General features: G+C 45.7%; 2 protein-coding genes across 2 annotated transcripts in view; one reads left to right on the forward strand and one right to left on the reverse strand.

Moving 5' to 3' along the window:
- Positions 1 to 13,501, reverse strand: LOC117651723. Its single transcript, XM_034396026.1, has 9 exons — positions 13,475 to 13,501; positions 12,187 to 12,375; positions 10,982 to 11,080; positions 9,202 to 9,495; positions 8,273 to 8,520; positions 5,517 to 5,727; positions 4,016 to 4,304; positions 2,419 to 2,652; positions 1 to 469 (listed from the first exon to the last, which is right to left on the reverse strand). Exons 4-9 carry the CDS (start codon positions 9,456 to 9,458, stop codon positions 248 to 250), a joined length of 1,461 nt encoding a protein of 486 aa, XP_034251917.1. The 5' UTR covers positions 9,459 to 9,495; positions 10,982 to 11,080; positions 12,187 to 12,375; positions 13,475 to 13,501; the 3' UTR covers positions 1 to 247.
- LOC117651722 overlaps positions 13,429 to 23,645 on the forward strand; it is a 14,868-nt gene continuing 4,651 nt past the window's right edge. The window contains exons 1-6 of the mRNA XM_034396025.1: positions 13,429 to 13,583; positions 16,144 to 16,481; positions 17,306 to 17,951; positions 18,337 to 18,595; positions 19,476 to 19,662; positions 20,899 to 23,057. Of these exons, the coding sequence (XP_034251916.1) occupies positions 13,577 to 13,583; positions 16,144 to 16,481; positions 17,306 to 17,951; positions 18,337 to 18,595; positions 19,476 to 19,662; positions 20,899 to 21,378 (1,917 nt within the window). The 5' untranslated portion in view covers positions 13,429 to 13,576 and the 3' untranslated portion in view covers positions 21,379 to 23,057. The remainder of the gene's footprint in view (positions 13,584 to 16,143; positions 16,482 to 17,305; positions 17,952 to 18,336; positions 18,596 to 19,475; positions 19,663 to 20,898; positions 23,058 to 23,645) is intronic.

Genomic DNA, 23,645 nt, shown 5'->3' on the forward strand with positions numbered 1-23,645 from the left:
TTCAGTCATAAAAAATTTTATTGAATAAAATCAAGCTGCCTCCGTTTTTGTACCAAGTGCATTTCAGTTCTATTATATTGGTAAACAATGTAACATTTGTATATAAAATTTTTACAATAAAATTTATAATATTTTTGTAACACTTTCTCTAAAACTACATGAAGATAAAAAACCATTTCACAACACTGCTTGACTACTTAAGCGGCACACTAAATGAAATTAAACAAAATCCCAGTTATCCTGGGACCTAAAATTCACTTTGCTTAATGGACAGCTTGAGGTCTGGTCGCGCCATCTTCAGGTTGGTCATGATCAGATCGGCCTTCACGCCAGTGAGCTTCGTCCACCCAGTCACCGATCGCAAATCTGGGAGTGCGGAGAGTGCGTCCACATGGTCGTCCTGTCCGAACCAATGAAGGTGAACTTCCTGAAGGCGAGGCAGACAGCCCAGGATCTTGTCGATCAAGTCCTGAAAACAAAAATTGTTCACTCTTAATGTTTTATGAAATGAAAAATATGTTACATTGAATTCGCGGCGCAAGCGTGACACTGATTTTCCAAGTGTAATATTGAACTAATTTAAAAAGCAATAACATTTTTATTGCATAGTAGCGCAATGAAAAAGTTATTGCATTCTAGGTGCAGTAATTATTGAACAGAGCACTTCCAATATGCGAAATATGGCGACACGATGTATGGCAAATCCTGCACCCTCAGATTCTTATGATGAAAGGGTCATCATAACTTACATTGAAATGAGAACATACGTACTACAATGAAATTCATGCGTAATACGATGAAATCATGCGTACCTTATGAAGAAACCATGCGTAATACGGTTAAATCATGCATACCTTACGCTGAAATCTATGCATATTACGTATGTGCAAATTTATGCGTACCTTACGATGAAAAACCATCGTAATACGTATAAAAACGGTCATAAGATGTTGAGAGTGTGCTCGCTGAGGGCCAGCAGGAGACGCCTGCAAGACGGTTGAAACAAGCGATATTTTAGTATTGTCTGCGTTTTCCACCCGATTTCTGTTACTAGTTTGTTCCTTAAGATATCCGAAACATTTTATCGCAATATCATTCACAGAATTCGCTCCCGCGGGTGAATTTAAGAGTTACATTATGGTGCTACGCGTACCCTTATTTGAACTGCCGCGGCTTTTCGCTTGCAGACACTCTACCAAAAATGTCCTGTAAATGCCGTTAATTTATTACCAGTTTTCACTGTAGGTCGTCAATTCACAGCGTTTACTGTGATCTTGTTCGCGGTGTTCACTGTGATCTGGTCCCCAGTAAACACTGTGAGTTTGACGCCGCTGAGCACCGAAGGACTGCAAATCAGGCTCCTATTCACGGCGTTTACTGTGGCCAGATCACAGTGAACACTGTAACCGAGATCACAGTGAACGCCGTGAACTAGTTCACAGCAAACGCCGTGAATTGCATAACAGCAAACATTGGTAATAAATTAACGGCGTTGACAGGACATTTTTTGTAGAGTGGACTTAATTTTAAAATCTATTCCTAGGTATCCTTCGTGTCCTTAGTATGAAAGTACGAAATCAGGTGATGCCAGAACAGGTTTTGTTTGGTCCTAAAGACTTAGCATTCCCGAGATTTGAGCGATTTCGTAGCGTCGGCAGCTCGGCCCTCAGCGAGCGGAGAACGTTCTTTACCCGGCAGTGACTCTGGCCAAACATAACGGTTCACCATTGCACGGGCCCTATTGCATTAGCGCATTTATCGCTTTATTAGCGTAGTGATCATTTTATCACACCCAAACTGTGATAATCTGAGCCTAGAGCGGCCAAAACCTGGGATACTTATGACAATTTTAGAGCGATCATTTTTTATTGCTGCCACAGATGCGATAATATGAAGGAATCACACTAGCCTTTTAATCACAGCAAATTGTATGAAACTTATAACATTAGAAATATCAATGAATACGTAGCAATATTCCTTTGTCATAAAAATCTTTTCTGCATTTTCATTGTTATTAGATACAAAGAAAGCCACGGAAGTCACGCCGAAAATTGGAGTTAACTATCAGCTCTGAATGCCAATGGATGATAAGATATTCCTTAGAAAATTAAGGGGTAGCACCAATACACAGTGCTAGTGTTTCACTAATTTTAAAGCCAAGCCAGAAAGGTGACTAAAAATTTTTCAAGTATACTTTTAATATATTTTAATATGTGAAGGGCACGTAAAAATATTTCGCTTGAACCTTAAAATAAGAAGGTTCTGCACGATGGAAAAAGTTCTGCGTACCACTTAAAAGCTTCTTTCAAATGGAAATAAGTAGAATTCTGATTCCCATGCGTCTAAAACCAAAATGTGTAAAACGTACGAAGGAACGGGATGCTGTTTTGGTCCGATGGCAGCGGTTCACGAAGTTACCTCAAAGTTCCAGTCCAGGGTTAGACGCAATTCAGTGACGTTGTGCGCCGCGTGAGCCACGGCCAGAAGGAGCTCCGCTACCGAGGTCCTCGCCCCCTCCCACAGCGGCGGGTCATCCAGACTGTCCCCAGTGGCCCCCGAACCGAGTTCGAGGTCAAGGCGACGTAGCCCGGACAGGGACTCACCATGCCGGGCCAGCAATTGTGCGGTAGCAACTGCATCCTCGGACCTAACCTGAAACAACAAACATTCCGAAGACTCGAACCACACAAAGCGAACTGTCTACATATGGAGGTCTCGCGAGGGGGTAACCACATTGGATGTTTGGGGACACAAGATTTCTTAAGGCTAAAGATTTCGTCGGATTTCGCAAGATTTTAACCGATATTCCGCCCAAAATTAGCTTGTTTTTGGCCATTTCTGGGGCAAGATTTCAGATTTCCCAGAGATTTTAAGCACTAAGGGGACACAAGATTTCTAGAGTGGTTGCCCCCTTGAGGTCTTCCCAGGGCTCCACAACTCCCGGCCATAGGCCCCGATACGACCCCAACCCGGCCCCGACCCGGCCCCGACCCGGTCATGGACCTTGGCCCCGACCGGCCGACCCGGTCAGACCCGGCCAAGACTGGCAAAACCGGCCCAGACCCGGCCAGGGGCCGGGCCGGCCGACACCGGTCAGTCCTATAGGGCCCGGCAAAGGGCCTTGCCAAGCCGGCAGAGTCCACCCGGAGTCCGGCCAAGTCCGGCCAAGGTGCAAGAGTGCGCCACCCGAAGACTGGTCACCTACACGTACAGTCCGGACTGTGGCGGGTTCACCGGACTTACGGTGTAGGGTGACCACTCTTCGGGTGAACGCACTCTTGCACCGTGGCCGACTGGCCGGACTCGGATGGAATCTGCCGGGGCTTGGCCAACGGGTTTGCCGGGTCCCTATAGGGAGACCGGGTGTCGGCCGGCCCGGCCTCCCCGGCCGGTCTGGGCCCGGGTCTTTGCCGGGTCTGGGCCGGGTTGGCCGGGTCGGGGCCGGGTCTCGGCCGGGTCGGGGCCGGGTCGGGGCCGGGTCGGGGCCGGTCGGGGTCGATCGGGCCTATGGGCCGGGACTTCGTCGGAGGTTTCTAGGTTGGCAGGTCTCGCACAACTAAAGTATGGTGCCCAGTGATGGCCACTTTTAGCGCAATGATGCGCCTTTTACTTCTTTACTAGTCTCCATACGTCTCATCGGTATGGAAACTTTTAGGAACATACAAGAAGGATACAGTAAGGATTCCCAAGGTTGAAAACGAGCAAAATAAAATTTATTCTTTGCGAAAAAATCAGCCAAAATATCAGTACAGTTTGCACAGTGATGGCCAGTGTCCCGGCCCAGTGATGGCCATACTAGGGTTTGAGCTCTTTGTTTTCGTTTTTGACAGGGTTTGAACCCAATTTTGACTGGTTTGAACCGTGCTCGAAGCTGCGGGGGTCGCTGTGTCTCAGGAAACGGAAATCAGTGTACCCTGGGAACTTGAATCTACTGTGCCTTCGAAACTGTTAAGCGGGTCGTCCCCCAAGCGATCACAAGTAGATGTCGACCCTGGAGGGTAACTGGTCCACGCACCTCTTGCCCCGACAGCCAAAGGTGCAGGGAGCGAAGCCGTCGCATGTTGAACACGCAGGTCACATGCATGAGGTTGGCAGCTAGGCTGCGGAGCTGGAGACACTCCGCCACGCTGTCAATGACCTCGGATGGTAGGGATGGTAGGCCCGACACATCGTCAAACAAGCTCATTGCAAACTTGGCCTCCCAATACTCGTCGGGCAGGCTGAGGTGGCGGAGCCTGGCTGCCGTGCCGCGGATCAAGTCCACCGCCAGATCGATAGGGAAATCATACTTTAACCGCAGGTACCTGGTGGCAGAGAACTCGATCACTATCCACTCTGTATCAACGGAGGGCGTCCTGCCTGCCGACGGAAGGCCCCCTTGGCCTCCTTGGCCTCTTGTTCACCAGTTTGTGGCAGCAGTTTTGACCGGACGCTAATTTAATTAGCACCAATGGATTCAGAAAGGTGCAATACGTGCACCAATGGAATTTGTTTTTAGGAATCCCGAAGGATGTCCGGCGAGATGCTTGAATCAAGCATAAAGTTACGCTTGAAATCAAGCATATACTAGAAATTCCCCTATGCAGGGGGAATCTTGGCGGATGAGCCTGTTACGCTTGATTTCAAGCGTAAACTGATTACGCTTGAAAACAGTGGGTAATACTACGCTTTAGTTTTACCGGTGTTCAATCGCTTGATTTATTGCACTTTTCGGTGTTTTCACTTCGATTTATTGTGGGCTGAAGTGACAGTTGCGGGAGGTGCAACTTGTTAAAGGGGCGCTACATTTCATGATCTTTCGATCGGTGCAAAGCGTTTTGCAAATACCGCACTCTTAAAGCCTTACGAAGACGAAGTGTTTTGAGCATACATATTATTTGAATTATTACATTATTATTAATACATTATTTGAAAGGTGAATAAGCTAATTTCTGGATGATTCTCATTCAAACAAAGGTGACATAATGCTCAAAGGAACGTGACATTTTGACCCATTCGTTTCAACGTGACGTCACGTTCCTGGAATGAGAGTGCAACAATTTACACCAGCACTGAAAATCAAATAGTGATACATCTCACTCTCTGAGGGGTGAGACATAACTGTCTCACCGAAAAAAGGGTGACGCTAAAATGTATCACCGAAAAAATGGTCGTACACGCACGTATCACCGAAAAAAAGTCGTACACGAATGTATCACCGGAAAAAAGGTCGTACTCAAAGGCATCACCGAAAAACGGGTGATACTTCAGCGGCCGTTGGGCATAAGGACGTAAGTCACATGGGAAACCCATTGAAAATAGGTTGTTCTGTCCGATGACCACTCACTTCCCCTGGAAAACAGGGGCCACTCTCGCTGGTGTCTCACCTTTTCTTTCGGTGATACATGCGTGTCCAACCATTTTTTTTTTTCGGTGATAAATTCGTGTACAGTTGAAAATTGGTGAGATGTCTCACCCATTGAATTACAGTGAGCCAAAATCTCCGCTGCTCAGCGTAACCAAGGAGGGCCACTAACCTGAGTGCGGGCAAGAGCTCCCCTTCCACTTGTAGCTCATCGTCGTACGGGAATTCCCAGCACAGGTCCAGACTCAGATCTTCCAGCCGGTGCAGCTGCGCCAGCACACCCGGTAGAGACCACGAGTCGTAGCCGTCCTGTTCGGCCCAGGCAGCCACCGCGTCGCTCTGTTCCTGCTCCGGGGACAAGGCGCACTCCTCCTCGACATCCACTGTTTCAACAAGGAATGTACACACTTAATGTTATGTACAATTTTGTACGAGACATCACAGTTTTTTGGGCACACAAACTTTCCGTACAATTTTTGTACGAAACACTTCACAAAATTCCCCATTTTGTGCAAAATCTCGTACAAATTTGTGCGAAAAGTTCGTGTGCACAAAAAACTGTGGTGTCTCGTACGAAATTTGAACAAAAACATTTAGAGTGTATGTCGGCACATACCGGTGGAATGAGAGGGGCCACGAACTTCCAAAAATTGTGTAGACCGTTATTTTACCATAATTTTAACGCTATTTAAACGTTATTTGAAGGGAAAACGTACACCAAACTGCAGGTTGTTTCCCCCTCGGTACAATGTGATGAATAGGGTGAACCGAAAAACGTGATTTTTCGATAATATCGCGCGAAAGTTGCTTCATGGCATTACAAACTTAGCGCGACTTCTCAGGTCTTTAAGTTAAGGCTCAACCCTCGCGCATTGACGTGGGGAATTCGAAATCCTGACTTTTACCAAGTTTTCTTAGAAACGTTGCCAAAAATGCGCCACCCCAGTAGTCAGTTCTGAGCAAAATCAGTTCACACGGGCCGGCCAGGAGTCCTACGCTTGCGTTAAATAGCTGCGAATCTCGGCAAAATCCCTACATTCGAGGAATCCTGTTCAACTTAAAAAATCAACTGTGGGTCACTTTTTAGAAAAGTGCATATTTAAAGTATAAATTTTGAACAAGTAGCCCAAGTGGGTTTGAGGCATCTAAATATGATATCTTGGCCTCGTTTTGCAGTATAGCAGCACCGCCTAACGTCGTCGTTTACTGAACTATGGCCGTTTCAATAATAAGCTGTTTTGGTCCACAATTGATTTTTGGAACCAATTGTGGGGCAGCAAATTTTAAAGCTACCCGTGCAATTAGCCTTTTAAAATTTCTGCGAAACTTACGGTTGACTTATGTTTCTGCCCCTATTAGTCACCTCAACCAGCGAGGGCGGTCCAACTCCCATAATTCGATTGTTTAAAAATGTTCCAAAACCATCCCCTTTCCCCCTTTTTCTTGCCCTCGAATAGGCCCGATTTTCCTAACGAATATTGAGGTCTTTCTTTGCTGCCCTATAGGTAGCGCTCTGGTCGTTGTTTCGACATCCCTGCTGTTTCAGGTGACAAAGGAAAGTTGTGGGAGGACCCATACCGAAATCGAAACCGATTCGCTCATGCATGGATTTGAAGCGGCCCGTCAAAAAAAAATACGATTTCAAGAAATCCTAGGAGTCACGAAGTCAATATAGTTATTGTGTAGGAGTGTGGAGAAAGGAAAAAAGTTGTGTAAAAGGGATAGGGGGTGGTTTAGGTACGAATGGCAAGGGTATCAATGTGGTCGGTGTGCCACCCGTCAAAATTTAAACTTGGCAACAAAAAGAAATCAAATCAAAATGCCGTAAAATTCGAAAAATTCCAATGCTAATGTATTCCACACTGGAACATCTTTGAAGTCAATCATTATTAAATGTTCGTGGGGAAAGGAGGCAGTAAATTAACTTTCGCGGGTTGGCAACAATCTTCTCGGCAACTGCGCCCTTGCGAAAATAGCGAAGCCGAAAACACGAGTAGTCGCGCATTAAAACTGCCCCGCCATTGTTGCTGACGTTGAATTGTTTGGCTTGTTTCAAAAGGCGGTTCTCTAGTCATGTTTTCTTCAATTACGTGTAATAGTTCTCATTCACAACGTAATAACACCACGACGGTTGGTTTGACAAACTTTATAAACTCAGTAGGGATGGTTTCGAATCGCAGGTGAGTCTTGTTCGAGGAACATGAGCACTGAAAGTCGCGAGGTGGAGCGATGTGGTCATCGTGCTAACTGAATGAAAAGAAACATCAAACAAATGTTCCGCGCATGAGCAAAGACATTCCCATTAAAAATTTTCATCAGGCAGTGCCAATGAAAAGACTGCGTCCAAAAACCCTCTTGTGCTATTGTTACATCTGTTCTATCACGGTCGCGGAAAGTTTTTTATTCGAACGTCCTTTTTCAAAGCAGCGACCGTTTTTGGGGTAACCTGTACACAAGCGAAAAGGAGCCATGCTATTGGTTGGGTTTGGCTCGGCTCCCCCCTCTCTCTTCCCTTTTCGTTGACGAGTCGAGCTTTGCTATGGAAACAGTGATTTTGACGGCAATTTTCTCAAAATTTATCGCTAAGATTTCAACCATATTCCAGAATTGAAATCACGTCTCAGAATTCTACCAGTCTGCAAAATCTCATCAAAATCGTACAGAGAGGTTTCGACTTGCATAAGGGGCCACGCGATCAAATCCCAGCGAGGCTGAATCCTGGGGGATACTATAAGGCTACTTCGTGCCTAAAAATTGATTCGTGACCCGCATTTATATTTTACCTTACGAAAAGATTTCAAGTGGTTGCCCCCTCGAGGGAAAACCTTCGCAACGAAGAAACACTGCCTTCGTTTTGCTTGCGACATTCCTTCGTATTATGGGATTCTTCGTGAGACATTTTCAGTGTACACCTATAATATGCCTCACCTGATACTCCTGCCTCAGGTGCCTCGTCCTTTTCGAGCCGTCGGCCGATGTACTCGCGAATGGTCAGGTGCGTCAGGTGTCCTCTGGTGTGCCAGAGCAGGCCGCAGAGGACGGCCAGGGCGGGTTTCGCCATTTTGGACACGCCTTCCAGCACGACGTCGCGAATGGCAGCACGGCAGCGGCGCACCGCGGACAGTGCGATGGCATGGGGTTTCAGGATTACCGGCCCACCGTAACCCCAAGACCAGCTGATTGCAAAAGTAGTTAAAAAACAAAAAATTACTCAGGCTACAAGGGGTCAAGGTGAATGTGTACCATATCAGGAGTCACTGCAAATCTGGTGGCTAGTTTGCTTCACCACAAAATTGGCAAGCGGTTTTGAATGACAGAAATTGGCAAGCCTGGTCTTTACTCTGCAGCTTATGCCATATATTGATTTCAGATCAGAGCGAGGATCAGAGCTTGTTGCCCATTTTCGGCATTCTAAACGACTTGCCAGTTTGGGGGCGCCCGTTTCGTGTTGCCGAAGGGCCCATCCGAGTCGAAACAGTCATTTTACAGCCGAAAAGTCGACTAGCACACTCTAAATGTCTTGAATAAATTTCCCATATTACGAAGGAAATGGCGCAAGCATGATACGAAGGTGGTTTTTCTTCGTATTACGAAGATTTTTCTTTGTATCTTACAATGAAAAGGCTAAAAAGATTCGTATTACGAAGGAATATTGCTTCGTATTATGCTTGCGCCGAATTCACTGTAACATACGAATAACATAGGTCAAATTTCATTGTAAGACATTTAGAGTGCAGTCATCTACAGTCAAAGTAAGTCAAATGGACTCTTCCATAGTCGCTCTACACTATTTTCGAGTGTTGCGTCCCCTCAAGATGTAGAGGGGAAACAAAAGAAGGAAAACAAAGAAGACCAACCTGAGGCGGCACATCGCGGGGGCGTGCAGTAAGACCCGCACGTTGTCCATCGTCTTCTTCTTCCTCCTGGACCGCTTGGCCCCCTGCCAGACCCAGTCGTAGTCGCCAAACTCCACGACCACGCTGCGCCAGGCGTGCGGGTCGCGAGACAGGGCGTGCCAGCGCTTGCACACCAGGCCGACGCCGTCCAGCAGCGTCACGCCGTCCGAGATGCGCGAGAACACCTCCAGCACCATCTCGTTCGGCAGGGTCTCCATGGCCAGGTGGAGGACGAGAGCGAAAACGCGCCAATCACTGGGAATCAAAAGGCTTGCGTCAAATAATGCACTATGCGTTAGAAGAGCCGTTGACATCGCACCAATGGTTGCAAAGCTGAATTGCACTCCATACATAATTAGCATAGGGCATTTGGGATGTATAGCGCGATTCACACAGAAAATCTGATAGTGATAATCTCACACTCTGGGAAATACTAGAATGTATCGCCGAAAAGGAGGTACACGAATGTACCGATAAAAACGTCGGACACGAATGTGTCACCGGACAAGGATGTTACTTCCTCAGGAACAAGGGACAATTTCGCTGATGTCTGACTTTTTACGGTGATACATTGATTCGTGTACGACTTTTGTCGATGATACATTCGTGTACGACCTTTTTACGGTGATACTTTTTGTATCTTATCGTTCTCTTTTAGCTGAATTATATACATTGTGTGCAGTAAGTACTGCATGCATGACAACCTAAGCTCATACAGCACATACTGCGTAACGTGCACACGGAAAAAAATTATTTCGCTAGGTTAGCGAACATCTGTTTGCTAGAGCAAAATTTGCTGGAATGACAAACAAATTCGCTATTTGAGTGCATTTGGATCGTCGATGTAGCGAACTTCCGCTTGCTGTTCTACCGATAATTTATTACTTACTATCCAACGAACATTTTTGCTGGAGGAGCGAACAATATGCGCTAACTTTTGAATGCTGTTCGAGCGATCTCCTTTTCATTGCCATCCAACGAACATTTCTGCTGGACAAGCGAACAATATTCGCTACATTAGTTTTCTGTGTGTTCTCTAGATAGCAAGGCTTTCCAAGTCAAGAGAAGACCTCTGGCCTCTGCTCCTCAGGTCGCTTGGTGGTCTGGTGGCAAAGCCTCTGACTGCTAACAAAGAGTTGGAGGGTTCGATCCCGGGCAGAATTGGGCAAGGTTTACCACTGGTACCCTGATTACGAGATCGCCGACATTCCAGATCATCGGCCGATTGTCTTTTTGAAAGTTGCCAACAAACTTACGGTCATAATGTCAGCGAAAAGTGTTCGCTAACGTAACGAACATCCTGGCAGCAAACACAATTTCGCTGCTTTTTTTAGGAGATTTATTTGGCTGGTTTAGCTTATATTTTTCGCTATTATAGTCAAAAATGTGCGCTGAAGTAGCGAATTTTCAGTAGCGAACAAAAGTTAGCCCGATCAGCGAAAATATTACTAGGTTCCCAAATGACGAACAAAATTTCGCTAGCTCAACGAAAATTTCGCTGGATCAGCGAAATTTTTTTTTTCCGTGTGCGCATTTTTGTCTTAATTGCTGTGAACCTGCTCATGCATGGCTGGTTTATTGTCTTTAAACCCTATGTATTTTTTAAACGTGTACGTGCCATGTGAGGCAGCATGTGTGCAGTATTAGTGCAGTCTACCTGATCATCTGTGCTAAGCCAAGTGTTTTTTTTTTCTTCAAAAAAAATTTTTTTTAGGGCTGTTTTTCAACTCACGAAGATTACCTGACAACAAAAGGGAGAAAATCGCCACCGATCGTGTACCACGGCCAGACGTCCTTGAAAGAAGTGACCGCGTCGGAGAAGTCCGAAGAGATACGGAGCCTGCGGAAAGGAAAGGTCTGTGAAGGTGGCCTGACCCATAAGGAATGCGCACGTCAGCGACGCAGACGAGGAGCCCTTCCGCCGCTTCAAGGCCTTATCTCTCTCTCCCTCTCTCTCTCTCTCTCTCTCTCACACACACACACACACACACCTACACACACGGGCGTAAGGTGGCGGAGGGCGGGAGAGTGAGTAAGAGAGGGGGAGGCGGAGGGTGTCTTTCTGAGAACTGCTAGGCTACGGTTCCTCGCCGCACGGCCGCCGCCCGTCCGCGTCCATGTGCGTTGTCCGTCAGTTCAGTCCACACTTTCAGCCGGGTCACATCGCGCGTGGTGGCAGGCATCGTGGCCGCGCGTACGATTCTTTCCGAGGGAACTGGCCACGGACAGTGGGCCAGAAGACTGGTATAGGGGCGGCGAAAATCCCGGACGCGTTTGGAGCTCCAGAGCCGCGAAACAGAACCCGAAACGAACGTGTGACCCCACCAATGGATTGCTCTCCGAACGAGAAATCCATTGGTGGCGGTCGCACGTTCGGTCCGAGTCCCGTTTAGCGCCTCTGGAGCTCAAAACGCGTCTTGAATTTTTGCCGCCTCCACCGGTCTTGCCACTGTGCCACGGGCCCGGTTCGCAGGCCGTGTGCGCTGCAGCCTGGGACGCGTCGCGAAAAGTATACACGCTATATGTTTAGGTAAATCTTGAACGTGGTGATGCGTGATTTTACCTGCGTAACATTTAGCATTCAATTGTGCTCAAATTTGCATAAATTTATGCATTTTTACGCAAAATACAATGCAAATTCCAGGCATCCACATAATCGTGCAAGTGACACGTACAAAATTCTATCTAAACAGTTGTGAGGAGTACGTAGTGAGAGAGTGAAGCTGTATTCACTTCGTCGCAGCTTTCGCGTGCTTCAATTGGTCTGCGTAGAATTTGTGTGGTTCAGCGGAAGAAGTGCTTTCAACGGTGTCGCGTGGGACATCCGCCACCCCATGGAAACAAACACCCAAGCGATTTTCCACTATTGGCAACGCCGTGCAACTCGGCGATGAGGAGGGCGACTGGATCCAACTCTCCGTTCGAATCTTCCTCAGCATCACTCACCTTGTGGAGTTTCCAGGTGACTCGGTGACGTTCTTAGATCTGATGTACTGTAACAAGTCCGTGAGGCATCGCTTACCAGTGGTGTACGCAGAAATTTTTAAATGGGGCGGGGGAAGAAGGTTAAGCCAGGCGTCTTGATGTTCAGGCGGAATGAACCACAACCTGCGCACCGTCCAGGCGACCAGTGCACTAAAGGAGGGAAGGGGTGTCTCACAATTATAAGCCGTACTATTTACGATTCGAAACTTCGGACAAGATTTGCACAAAATCGTGGATTGCTCGAACTTGTGCGTCAGTAAGCACTAAAGTGTGCGTTGTTTCGCACGAATAGACACTTCTAGCGAGGCCTGAAGTAGAACAAGAAGAAGAACATAGACCGGAAACAGTTCCAGAATTCGGCCTTTTTCGGGGGTTTTGGCAGGTTTAAATCAATTGTATTACATAATTTAGCTTCCTTGAATTTTTGGATTGAGAATAAACATTCGTCATCAAGAAATGAGCGTAATTTGGCAACTGTTTCCGGCTTATGTTCTTCTTCTTGTTCTTCACTTCAGGCTTCGCTAGAAGTGTCTATTCGCGTGTTCTAAGGTTCAATTCTGTGTAAAAGCTGTGCTTGAAAGAAGTACTCAATAATTTAGCGAACAAGCAGTAGTTAAGGGTCGAAATAGTGTTTCAATGAGGAATTTGCGCAACGTTAGACTGTAGGTGGATGGTGTTCAGGGCCCGTCTAACGCAGCCTCAGGGCGAAGGGGTCCACTGGTAGAAAAAAAGTACGGAGCAAGTACGGAACGTGTCTGGTAAATGTTTTGCCTGAACCGTCCGTACCTTGCCAAGCACGGAAGTTCTGTACTTTACACTGAGAAAACCTTACAAACTATATTGGGCCTTACAAAGAAAAGTAGTTTGTATAACAAAGTATTTTGAGCATACGTAAGCTTACAAAGAAAATACTTCGTAATGTACGAACTATTTCTTCGTATAACAAAGTAATTTAGTTTGTTATACGTATGCTCAAAATACTTCGTAAGGTTTTAAGAGTGTGCGTACAAGTTTACATGAGATCCTTCTGGAGACCACAGAGAACCACGGAAGTTCTTTACCTGTTTTCCGAACAAGTTTACATGAGATCCTTAGGGAGACCCCATTTTCCATACATTTTCCGTATGTAACCACGGAATTTTTTAGTGTCATCGTAACACTGCGTAACGTTATTTACGAACGTCCCCATGTGACGCAATGCTTCGTAATTCTATAGAATTCCCTTTAAGGAATTTGGTACACAACTGACCTGCTGAAGCCAATTCCGATCACTCGATAAATCAAGTTCTACGCGAGCCTGTGGTGGCGCGCAGGTTGGGATTGGCACGCGCTTTCTTAGGAATGCTCGCAGATGCTAGGTGAGCTCACCTTCGTCTGGCTCGCCGTTGCTGTTTTGGGTCAATACAACGTCCAGTCCGGATTTCTTCCTCTAAACCCTCTTTGACTGTCAACGTGTACACCAAAATTCTCAGTCACGCCGATTTTTGGCATGCCTTTTTATGTCAAGCCGTTTTTCTGCGTGACATTTTATTCACGCCCCTGCAGCGGCACCAAGTCACGCCGGTAGATTCAGTGAATGCTAAAGAATGTGACATTTTTTTCACATTCGTTCTAACGCGATGTCACGTTCATGGAACAAGAGTGCACAGTTTGTTTCATTCGTAAAATTTTGACTTGTACTGAGGTAGAGCAGATTTTCACCCTGTTCTGCCAAATTCAATTCCCTATAGAACTTCACTTCTTACGCTCTTAATGTCTTACGAAGGTTTTTCTTTGAATCTTGCACTGAAAATATAGAAAAGATTCGTATTCCGCAGGAATACCGTTTCTTATTAAGCTTGCGCCTACGTAACTGCAACGTTGCTGAAATTTCGTTGAAGGGTATATGAAGTGTATTGTGCTGCCTTCAGGATTTTCAGACACAGTTGAGATCACCTTCACAATCCTATTTCCCCTTTGCACAATTTTTTCCAGTGTCACCTCAAACTCCTTCTCTACTATTGTCACACGGTAAATTTCATACGAAGAAATCTCCCATAACACGAAGGCAATGGCACGTGCATGATATGAAGGCAGTTATCTTCGTATTACGAAGGTTTGTCTTTGTTCTTTTCTTCAATGTACTATAAAGATTCGTATTTTGAGGAAAGTTTTGCGTCACGCTTGCGCCGAATTCACTGTGAAATAGATTAAATTTCATTGGAAGACTTTCAGAGCGTGCCCGCACTAGAATACTATCCCTTTACCTAAAATGAAAAGTGCTTCAATATACATAGTCCAAATCGCTCCTCACTTAAAAAACCCACACAGAAAAATCTCAAGAAATCAGTAAAATCCGACCTTAACACAACCAACTTTTATTCGAAATAATCCAATGAACACACATTTCATGCATTTCGTGGACTCAAGGCGAACAGCCGACAAGACCGTATGAACAATGAAGGGAGTAAAGTGTCCCCGAGAACATAGATTTAAGCAGTCCAAATCAAAGGAGCGGCAAAACAGAAAAACGCATGCGGACGACATAAGACGATTTTTGTATTCGCACTACTAACACACTGTTAAAACGCTGGATGTACGTTCGTTTATACGCATGCTCATACGCTTATTTTTGCCGCACATACGCAACGTTGAAAAAAAAAGGGTTTTCACGGAGTAATACGCCTGTGAAAACTGCACTCAACATACAGACTTTGCATATTACCAGCTGTGGTAATATGTGCCCGCGTTGCAAGATTTTGTTCAAATGTTCGTGGCACTTCATCTGGAACGTTTTCAGGTGTCAACCGTCTCGTTTTTTCATGTTTTCGGATTTGGTACGCCTTTAATGTAAGCCATGGGCTTGAATTCGTTAACATCGCACTACTTATAACAAACATTATAGTTTTGAAAAGAACGGGTCAATGCGAGGGGTGAGTCACTCAGCGTTCTGGTGCACACATGAGTACGGGTGAGTAAACCCTCTAATACACATAAATTTTACATTTTTAAATGTGTTATAACCTTATCTAGTGGTTTAGACGACACACAACGCCAAATCGTGTACGTAACAAGTTAGCGATTTTGCCGTTTTTTAACTTGTGAGTACACTATGAGTACACCAGTGATTCACCCCTCGGATTAATGAGATAAATCGGTACTTAAACGTAAACCCTGACTTACGTTTGAGCCCTTTTTATCCCATTTTCCTTTTCTTTCTCACAAGTCTATAATGTTTGTTTCAACCGCGTTAATTCAGGTAACTCCGAGCCCAAACTGAGGATGTCCATTTTAATTGCCCTCGGAAGATATAAAACAATTCGATGGTCTGCACTAAATGAGGTCTTCTGAGTCATTTTCTTTTAAAATGAACTGCTCTTAAATGATTGTATCCAAATGTTTTATGTTCAGTGTACGGTTTTTGTCCTGCGTCGTTGTCTAAGGTAGGCTGCATGTTAACCTTTAAGCACTTCACTTTTTTTTCGACGCTTTGTCTGTTTCTTCTTCGCTTCTTATTGGCTTGGAGTAAGAAGCAATGTTTGTGGTTGGGTTTGTGGTTTGTGGCTGGGTTGATTGTTGTGTGGGACAAGCATGCCTTCAGCAGGAGTAGTGGCCGGTACACACCAAATGCCAATTTATTTTTGTTGTCCGTAACCAGTAACATAATTGTGCAAACGCTATGTACAATTGAAAACATAAAGTAGGGACAATATTTCCCTATTTTGTGTACACTCTGAAAACTTAAGAAACTATTTTGAGCATAAGCTTACGAAGAAAATAGTAAATTAGTTTGCTCAAAGTACTTCGTGTTCTAAAATGTACCTAATTTATGGACTGAATTGTTCATAACTAATACCGGTGCAAAAAGTAAATTGACATTTAGTGTGCAGTGGCTCTCCCTTCTGCTACTGAACCCTTGCGTGCTTTCGGACGCCACAGGAAATGGCCGCTCTCCGTCGACGACTGCGAGACCGGTGGACACAGCAGCGGCGTCGGATGTTCCTCTGGAGGAAGTCTCCATCATCGCCGAGTCTCCGGGCTTCGGGGTGCCCGTGGTCGTTGGCTGGTGCTGCTCGCCGGGCTGCGTGGAGGACTTCGCGAGGTGGGAGGACCTGCGGGTCCACTGGCGGGCGCGCCACGACCCCGCCTCCTGCCCCGAGTGTCTGCAGAGCCACGAAGAGCCGCACGGAGAGGGCGACGTCAAGTGCCCGATGTGCACAGCCGGGTTCACGTCCGGCGTCCATCTTGCGGCCCACAAAAACAAGTTCCACCGCGTGGTAAGTGAGCATGGTCGCCGCCGGAAAGTACAAGGGGGAAATCACTGTGAATTTCAGTGTAGAAATCCAATGACTTTCAGTCGAGTTTCAATGAATTTTAGTCCAGTTGCGATGAATTTTAGTCGAATTTAGATGAATTTTAAAGAATTTTCTTTTCTTTTCCATGAGTAATGAATTTGAGTGTAAAAATTTGGCGGGAGTTATTTCCCCTTGGTATAGTATCTCTGTCGCATTAAAAATTCCGAGTTTGTCGTTATTCAACGATTATGACGTCATGTCCGATGAAATGTGGACTTACGCTTATTCCTTTGAATATGATGTCATATTCATTCGAATGTTGTTAAAGGTTCAAATGGATGTGACATCCTGATTAACGGTCGTGTCACGTTTCAACGGAGGTGATACCGTATTCAATCGACGTGACAAAATTGACATTCTAACCAGTATGACCTCACATTCGTTGAATAGCGTTACTCATTACGCAACGTAATGTTTCGAAGGAATATTGCTTGCTTCGTATTAAGCTTGCATATAATCCACTGTGGCATAGACATCCAGAGTGTACAGGAGCTAACTAGGCATGTTATTTTTCCTCCGGCGATTCAGGCGGTTTGGTGCCAAAGGGACCCCACCCCTGGGCGGATGTTAGCACGCACTAAACTCTTGTTGACTATTTAAATGCATAATTGTGCATGCACAAGTTGTGCATCATATTATACACACCTTACTTGCGTATCTGTGCATGTGTAATTATGCTTATAAAAGTCCACATGAATTTAGTGTGCAGTGTAGCTTTCAATAGAAACTGTTTCCTCTGCGCATAGGTTCTAGAGCCGGCGATGAAGACTGTGCTGGAGCCGGCCTTGGAGACTGCGCTGGAGCCGGCCATGGAGTCTGTGCTGGAGCCGGCCATGGAGTCTGCGCTGGAGCCGGCCATGGAGTCTGCGCTGGAGCCGGCCATGGAGTCTGCGCTGGAGCCGGCCATGGAGTCTGCGCTGGAGCCGGCCATGGAGTCTGCGCTGGAGCCGGCCATGGAGTCTGCGCTGGAGCCGGCCATGGAGTCTGCGCTGGAGCCGGCCATGGAGTCTGCGCTGGAGCCGGCCATGGAGTCTGCGCTGGAGCCGGCCATGGAGTCTGCGCTGGAGCCGGCCATGGAGTCTGCGCTGGAGCCGGCCATGGAGTCTGCGCTGGAGCCGGCCATGGAGTCTGCGCTGGAGCCGGCCATGGAGTCTGTGCTGGAGCCGGCCATGGAGACTGCGCTGGAGCCGGCCATGGAGTCTGTGCTGGAGCCGGTCATGGAGTCTGTGCTGGAGCCGGCCACGGAGTCTGCGCTGCAGCCGGCCATGGAGTCTGTGCTGGAGCCGGCCATGGAGTCTGCCATAGAGTCTGCCTCAGCACCGTCCAAGGAGAACGGCATGGTCGCTGTCTCCGACCATGGGGACGGCGTCGTTGCTGTCTCCGACCACACTGGTAAAACTAGGGCGTAGTATTACGCCTTCCGTGAAGCGTACAGCCTTTACGCCTCTTTTGAAGCGTACAAGAGCTCATCCACTCCTGTCTTAATCTATGGGGAATTGCCTTGAAGCGTAGTTGTACACACTACATTCTCATGGACTTTTTAAATGCATAATAATGGATTTCTATCTATAGTTATGCATGCACAGATGCGTTCATAGGGTATTTATAATATTATGCATACCTAATGGACGTATCCGTGCATGCGTAACTAAGGATATAAAAAGTTCAAAAGAAGTTAGTGTGTATACACCAAGCGTACGCTTCAGGAAGGGCGTACAGTCTTGAAGCGTAGTTCTACGCTTGAATGAAACGTTGAAGTTCGCATTACTTCTACCAGTGCACGAGGACGGCCTGGTTGATGTCTCCGACCACGAGGACGGCGCGGTCATCGTCGTCGGCTGGTGCACCTTCCCTGGCTGCTCCGAGGAGTTCCTCACATGGGACCGTTACGTCCAACACTACTTGGCCGCCCACAACATGTCCGCTTGTTCGCTGTGCTTGGAGCCCGCTCATCTGGAGCCGCACGGCCGATTCGACTTCCAGTGCTCTAGCTGTCCCGCCAGATTCACGCATCAGTACTGCCTCGTGAATCACAGGTAAGGCTGACTCAGGGGTGAATCACTCCCTTGATCACTCCGCGTTCGGTGTACAGATGAGTACATGAGTACTGGAGTTCACGCAAGTTCACGTTGCTTTGACTCATTAATTTCACATTTGTAAACGTCTTAAGGCTTTATTTAGCGTTTTAAACGGCACTCAACGCCAAATCGGTCGCGTTTAAATACAATTTTCATCGTGCAATGCTTTTGCATTGCACGTGAACGATCAAAACCCGTTTTCCATAAAATTTTGTACTTTCAACAACGCGATGCTCATGGTTGTAGATGGTGCGATAGTCGCTTCATCTACTAACATTTCAGCGCAAACGGGGTTGCGATATACTCATTTTTGCGGACTGAGGGACTTCCGTCAGTTCGGTCCATGACGAAACATTGATTAGCAGCTGCTCCGCTTCCCTCCGTCCGATCGGGCGTCATTCTGGGCTCAAAATGCTTCTTTGGGAAGGCCTTTTTTTTAAGACACGAAAAGTTAAGAAAAACGTAGAGAAATCGCCTATTTTGCGGCATAGTGACGCTTAATACTATAAACACCTTACCTACGTAATCCGTGCATGCACAGTTATGCATAAAAAGTGCATGATTATGCATTTAAAAAGTCCACAAGAGCTTAGTGTGAAACTATGAATTACTACACTGCAAAGCCAGTGGTAAGTTTGCTTGCCACAAATTTGGTCGGAAATCTTCAAAAGCTTGCCCAATTTTGGCAAGCTGGGGAGTATTTCGGGGACAAGATTGCCAATTTTTGGCATTTTAAAACGGCTTGCCAATTTTGTGGCAAGGAAACTTACCACCGGCTTTGCAGTGTTTTGGTATGTACAGAAAAGTTGGTTGTTATCGCTCGTTAACTGTTCGACAGGAAAAATTTTCACCATTTGGTGGAAGCACCGCCGCCGTCGGACCACTGGGTGGGTTCCAGAGCCGCGGCCGGTGAAGTCGCGGGCCAAGCGGCTGGGTGGTGCACCTTTCCCAACTGCGAGCGGCAGTGTGCCATGTGGGAAGAACACGTGGCACACCACAATGCGTGCCACTTCAATGCCCTTTCGGTGAGCTGAGACTCTTGGTCGCTGGTTATTTGCCCTAGATTTTTTGAATTTGTATTAGATAAGGACACGCATAAGAATGAGATATTTGAACAAATTTTAACGAACTTTATCCATACAGTAGTTGAAATGCATATTTCAGTAGACTCATATCGGTGTTTCCAGCACACTGTGAGAAAAAAGTACGGAACATGTCTGGTCAATAATGTGCCTGGAACGTCCGTACTTGCCAACTACGGAAGGTTCCGTACTTTTTTTCCGTACCCATTTACATGGGTTCATATGGAGCCAGTACGGAACGTTCCGTACTTTTCTCCGTACCTCCGTACTAAATTTTTCTGTACCATTTCCGTACAAAAGTACGGAATTTTTTACAGTGCACTGCGACTTCACTCTACATATTGGGTAGTGAAGATTCTCTATATTGTGGTGAATGTTCATATTATGGTGGTGCAGCTGACTTTATAACTTGCAATTGAGAAAGCACTGTATCTTATAGATATTTTGACAAAATTCGTTTCTATTATGGAGAAAACCTCCACCATAATTGGGTGCAGCCTTAAAACCTTAAGATGTGTTTGGAGCATACATACGCTCAAACTAATTTACTTTGTCATACGAAGAAATAGTTCGTGCGAAGTATTTTATGTGAAGTTTATGTATGCTCAAAATTCTTTGTTCCAAAGGGAAACAACTCCAGCCTATTGTGTACTCCGAAATTCCTCAAACTTGTAAAATTCACTGAAATTAATCAAAATTCATCGAAATTCTATTGAAGTTCATCAAAATATGACTGAAATTCATCAAATTTTGACTGAAATTCATCAAAATTTGACTGAAATTCATCGAATTTCGACCAAAATTCGACTGAAATTCATTGGGTTTGCACACCGGAATTCAACATGATTTCCCCTGCTTTGTTCTAACAAACTGCTTTGCTTTGTGGGGCCTGAAATAGTTTGGAAGGTTTTCTCAGTGTGGTGTAGCCTCTCACCGCAAGACATTTACAGTGATTCACACAGTAAATGTCTCACGGTGAAAGGCTGCACCAACATAATATGGTGGAGATTTTCTCCATAATACCAACGAAATTCGTCAAAATCTCTATAAGGTACTGTGAATTCTCAATGGTATGTTACGAAGTCAGCTGCACCACCATAATATGGAATATTTTCACCATAATATGGAGAATCTTCACTGTAGAACATTTAGAGTGCACTTCTCTACGTTTCGCTTCAGGGCCGCGCGGCGCTGTGCCCCTGGTGCCTGGAGGTGGGCCCACGCGACGGGCTGCAGTTCCACCTGGAGGCGCACCGCTCGGGCGACGTGCCGTGCCCTCTGTGCCCCGCCCGCTTCCTCGGGGACGCCTCCCGCCACGTGCAGGCCTACCACCGCGTGGGGCCGGACGGCTCTGTCCCCGCCGTCCTGGGGTGGTGCGAGAGGGCGGGCTGCCGCGCTTCCTTCGCTACTTGGGAGGACTGCGTGCGCCACTGCATCCACCACCACCACTCGCCGTGCCCCGACCCCGCCCTCGTGTGCCTACTCTGCATGATGCGGCTGAAGACTGTCGACCACCGCCAGCGCCACGTGCTGAAGCACTTTCGGCAAGGCGGGTGCCATCACGTGTGCGAGGTGGACAGTTGCACAGCGCGATTTTTCGATCGGAATTCGCTCCTTCGGCACATGAGGTTGTTCCATCGGCTGCATGTCGCACGTTGATGGTTCAGCTTATCCTAGACTTCGATCTTTGTTCACACTAAATTACTATGAAGTTTTTTCTGCGCGCGAATGCACGATTAATTAAACATGCACTTCGTAACGCACGAATTTGTGCGCTACAATGCACGATTTCATGCGCAAGTATGCAGAAAATCGTGCATTGTCGCGCGCAAATTCGTGCGTTACGAAGTGCATGTTAAATTTCGTGCACTGGCGCGCAGAAAAACTTACATAGTAATTTAGTGTGTTGGGTGGGCTTCCCTGATGTGTTGGTAAATTTTTGTAGCGTGTGAAATTTTTTGTTCAACTGTGTTCTTACACGCGCTTACATTCATGCGAAACTCCTTACTTCTCTATACGGGGAGCACGCATACTGAAAATTATGTAGTACTCCACTGCTGTCAAAGTGTTCAGTAGGTCCCATGACAACACTGTAAAAATAAATCTCGGAATTAACGAAGGTGGTCTGGCAAGAATTTTGCCAAAGTACCTTCTTGAATTGACGGCGGTTCGGTTCGTGGTGACGAAGAATTTCGGTCAGTTACAAAATTTCTCCGTACGTACATCGTAAATTAGCGACGATTCTTCGAAAACTCCCAAGGATTCTTCATTCTCTTTTACGAACAATCCTGGTGAATTTTCAAAGAGATCTTTGGCAATCTTTTTGCCAGATGCACCTTCGACAATTCTTACGTTATTTCTAACATTGTTGCTTCAGAGAAAAAGGCTTCAAACTTAGTTCCTTAGATCAAATTATGTACGAGCTTACACAATAAGGCGCATGCTTGCTTTTCGTGAATTCGCTTCAAATTGTGGACTGCGATTCAGCGTACAAATTTGTGCCGAAAATTTCTCGTTCTCAAAAGTGTGCGAGACCTGGTGCAGAACACACTAAAAAATTCATGTGATGTACCACATACCATGAATTTTCATGTGTCCAATTGCACGCGGCAGCTGTGAAACGATGACCGGGGGACCAATTTAATTTCATAGAGAAAATAAGTGAGAGATTTTCTGTATGTTTTCCCCATTTAATTATTATTTTGCCTTTTGTTTTTGAGTCTATGCCTAATCTGTTCATTAAATAAATGCGCGTTTTTGTTTCATTTGCACTGCAAATCCGGATGTGACAGTCTCACACTGTTTAACGCTAAATGTCTCGGATTTGCTGTGTGGAACTGACCAGCAACTTCCTGGTGCTTTTGACTCGTCCCGTAGAAAGTCTGACTGTGAATCTTTGGTGACCATTTTGCAAGGACATGTTTTTTGTACTCTCTACTCCTAAACTATTCATAGAGCTCAATGTGAACTATGTCGCTTATGGTTGCTGACAGGCGATCAGTGCCAAAACAATTGGTGAAATGGTATGTTCTTCAGTAGTTAATGACAGTAACACAAATCGGGCTACCAGGCACCCGAAGGACGACACAAGAAAAGAGCAAGAGTTTCTTGTAAGTTGCAGGAAGTTCAAAGGACGAAAGCTCTTGGGAAATGTAATACGGTGTGTACCGAGACTAACGTAACATTAATTCTTGAGTTATTGTTTGTAGCCGAAACTAAGCGAAAAAAAGCTAGGTCTGACGTTTGGTAGGTGCTTGAGAGAGAGTTAAATGTAACTAATGACTGATTTCTTCTAACAGTACACCTACCTTGTTGCCCGTTCACCATTTTGTGCACATGTAAGCTACACTGTTAAAAATGTTATGAATTTTCATTACAAATATGCATTGAAAATTCATGAACGCAATTAAATTTCATAGCGGCCATAAAATTTCATAAATATAATGAAATGTCAGAACACATTCCATGAAACGTTATAATATCTCCTTGAAAAATCAAGTCTGCAATGAAACGTCAAGAAATTTGATGAAAAGTCAAAACGTGAAACTACAAATTTAGTGTGGTTCTGAAAATTTATAACCAAGATATAAAATTTCATGTCGGTCTTTGACTTGTGATGGGCAGGTTTTGATGGCTCTTACACTGATAAAAATTTTGTCGTAACTTAGCGACACATTTATTGCCAACTTTTTAAGCAAAACAAGATTTGTTGTGGAACAAATAGCTTGTTAAACCGTAGGCGTATTGGAACTAAGGGATAATTTCACAACGACTAAATTGTAATAACGCACCAACAATAACACATCAACGACAAGTATTGAAAGTCCAAAAGGTATTTTGTAATGTCTGCGACAATATTCATAGAGTAATTTTGTCGCTAAATTTATTTAGCATGGTTTTTTAAACATTAGTAATTTCCCTATGAC

The sequence above is a fragment of the Thrips palmi genome, unplaced genomic scaffold (assembly GCF_012932325.1).
Source record: "Thrips palmi isolate BJ-2018 unplaced genomic scaffold, TpBJ-2018v1 HiC_scaffold_6, whole genome shotgun sequence".
NCBI classification, from domain to species: Eukaryota; Metazoa; Arthropoda; class Insecta; order Thysanoptera; family Thripidae; genus Thrips; species Thrips palmi.

Coding starts and splice junctions, on each gene's coding strand:
- LOC117651723 (XM_034396026.1), bottom strand. CDS start 9,458: ATGGAGACCCTGCCGAACGAGATGGTGCTGGAGGTGTTCTCGCGCATC. Junction 8,521..9,201: donor CCCGCGATGTGCCGCCTCAG/GTTGGTCTTCTT, acceptor TTTTGCAATCAG/CTGGTCTTGGGGTTACGGTG. Junction 5,728..8,272: donor ACCTGAGGCAGGAGTATCAG/GTGAGGCATATT, acceptor TTGTTGAAACAG/TGGATGTCGAGGAGGAGTGC.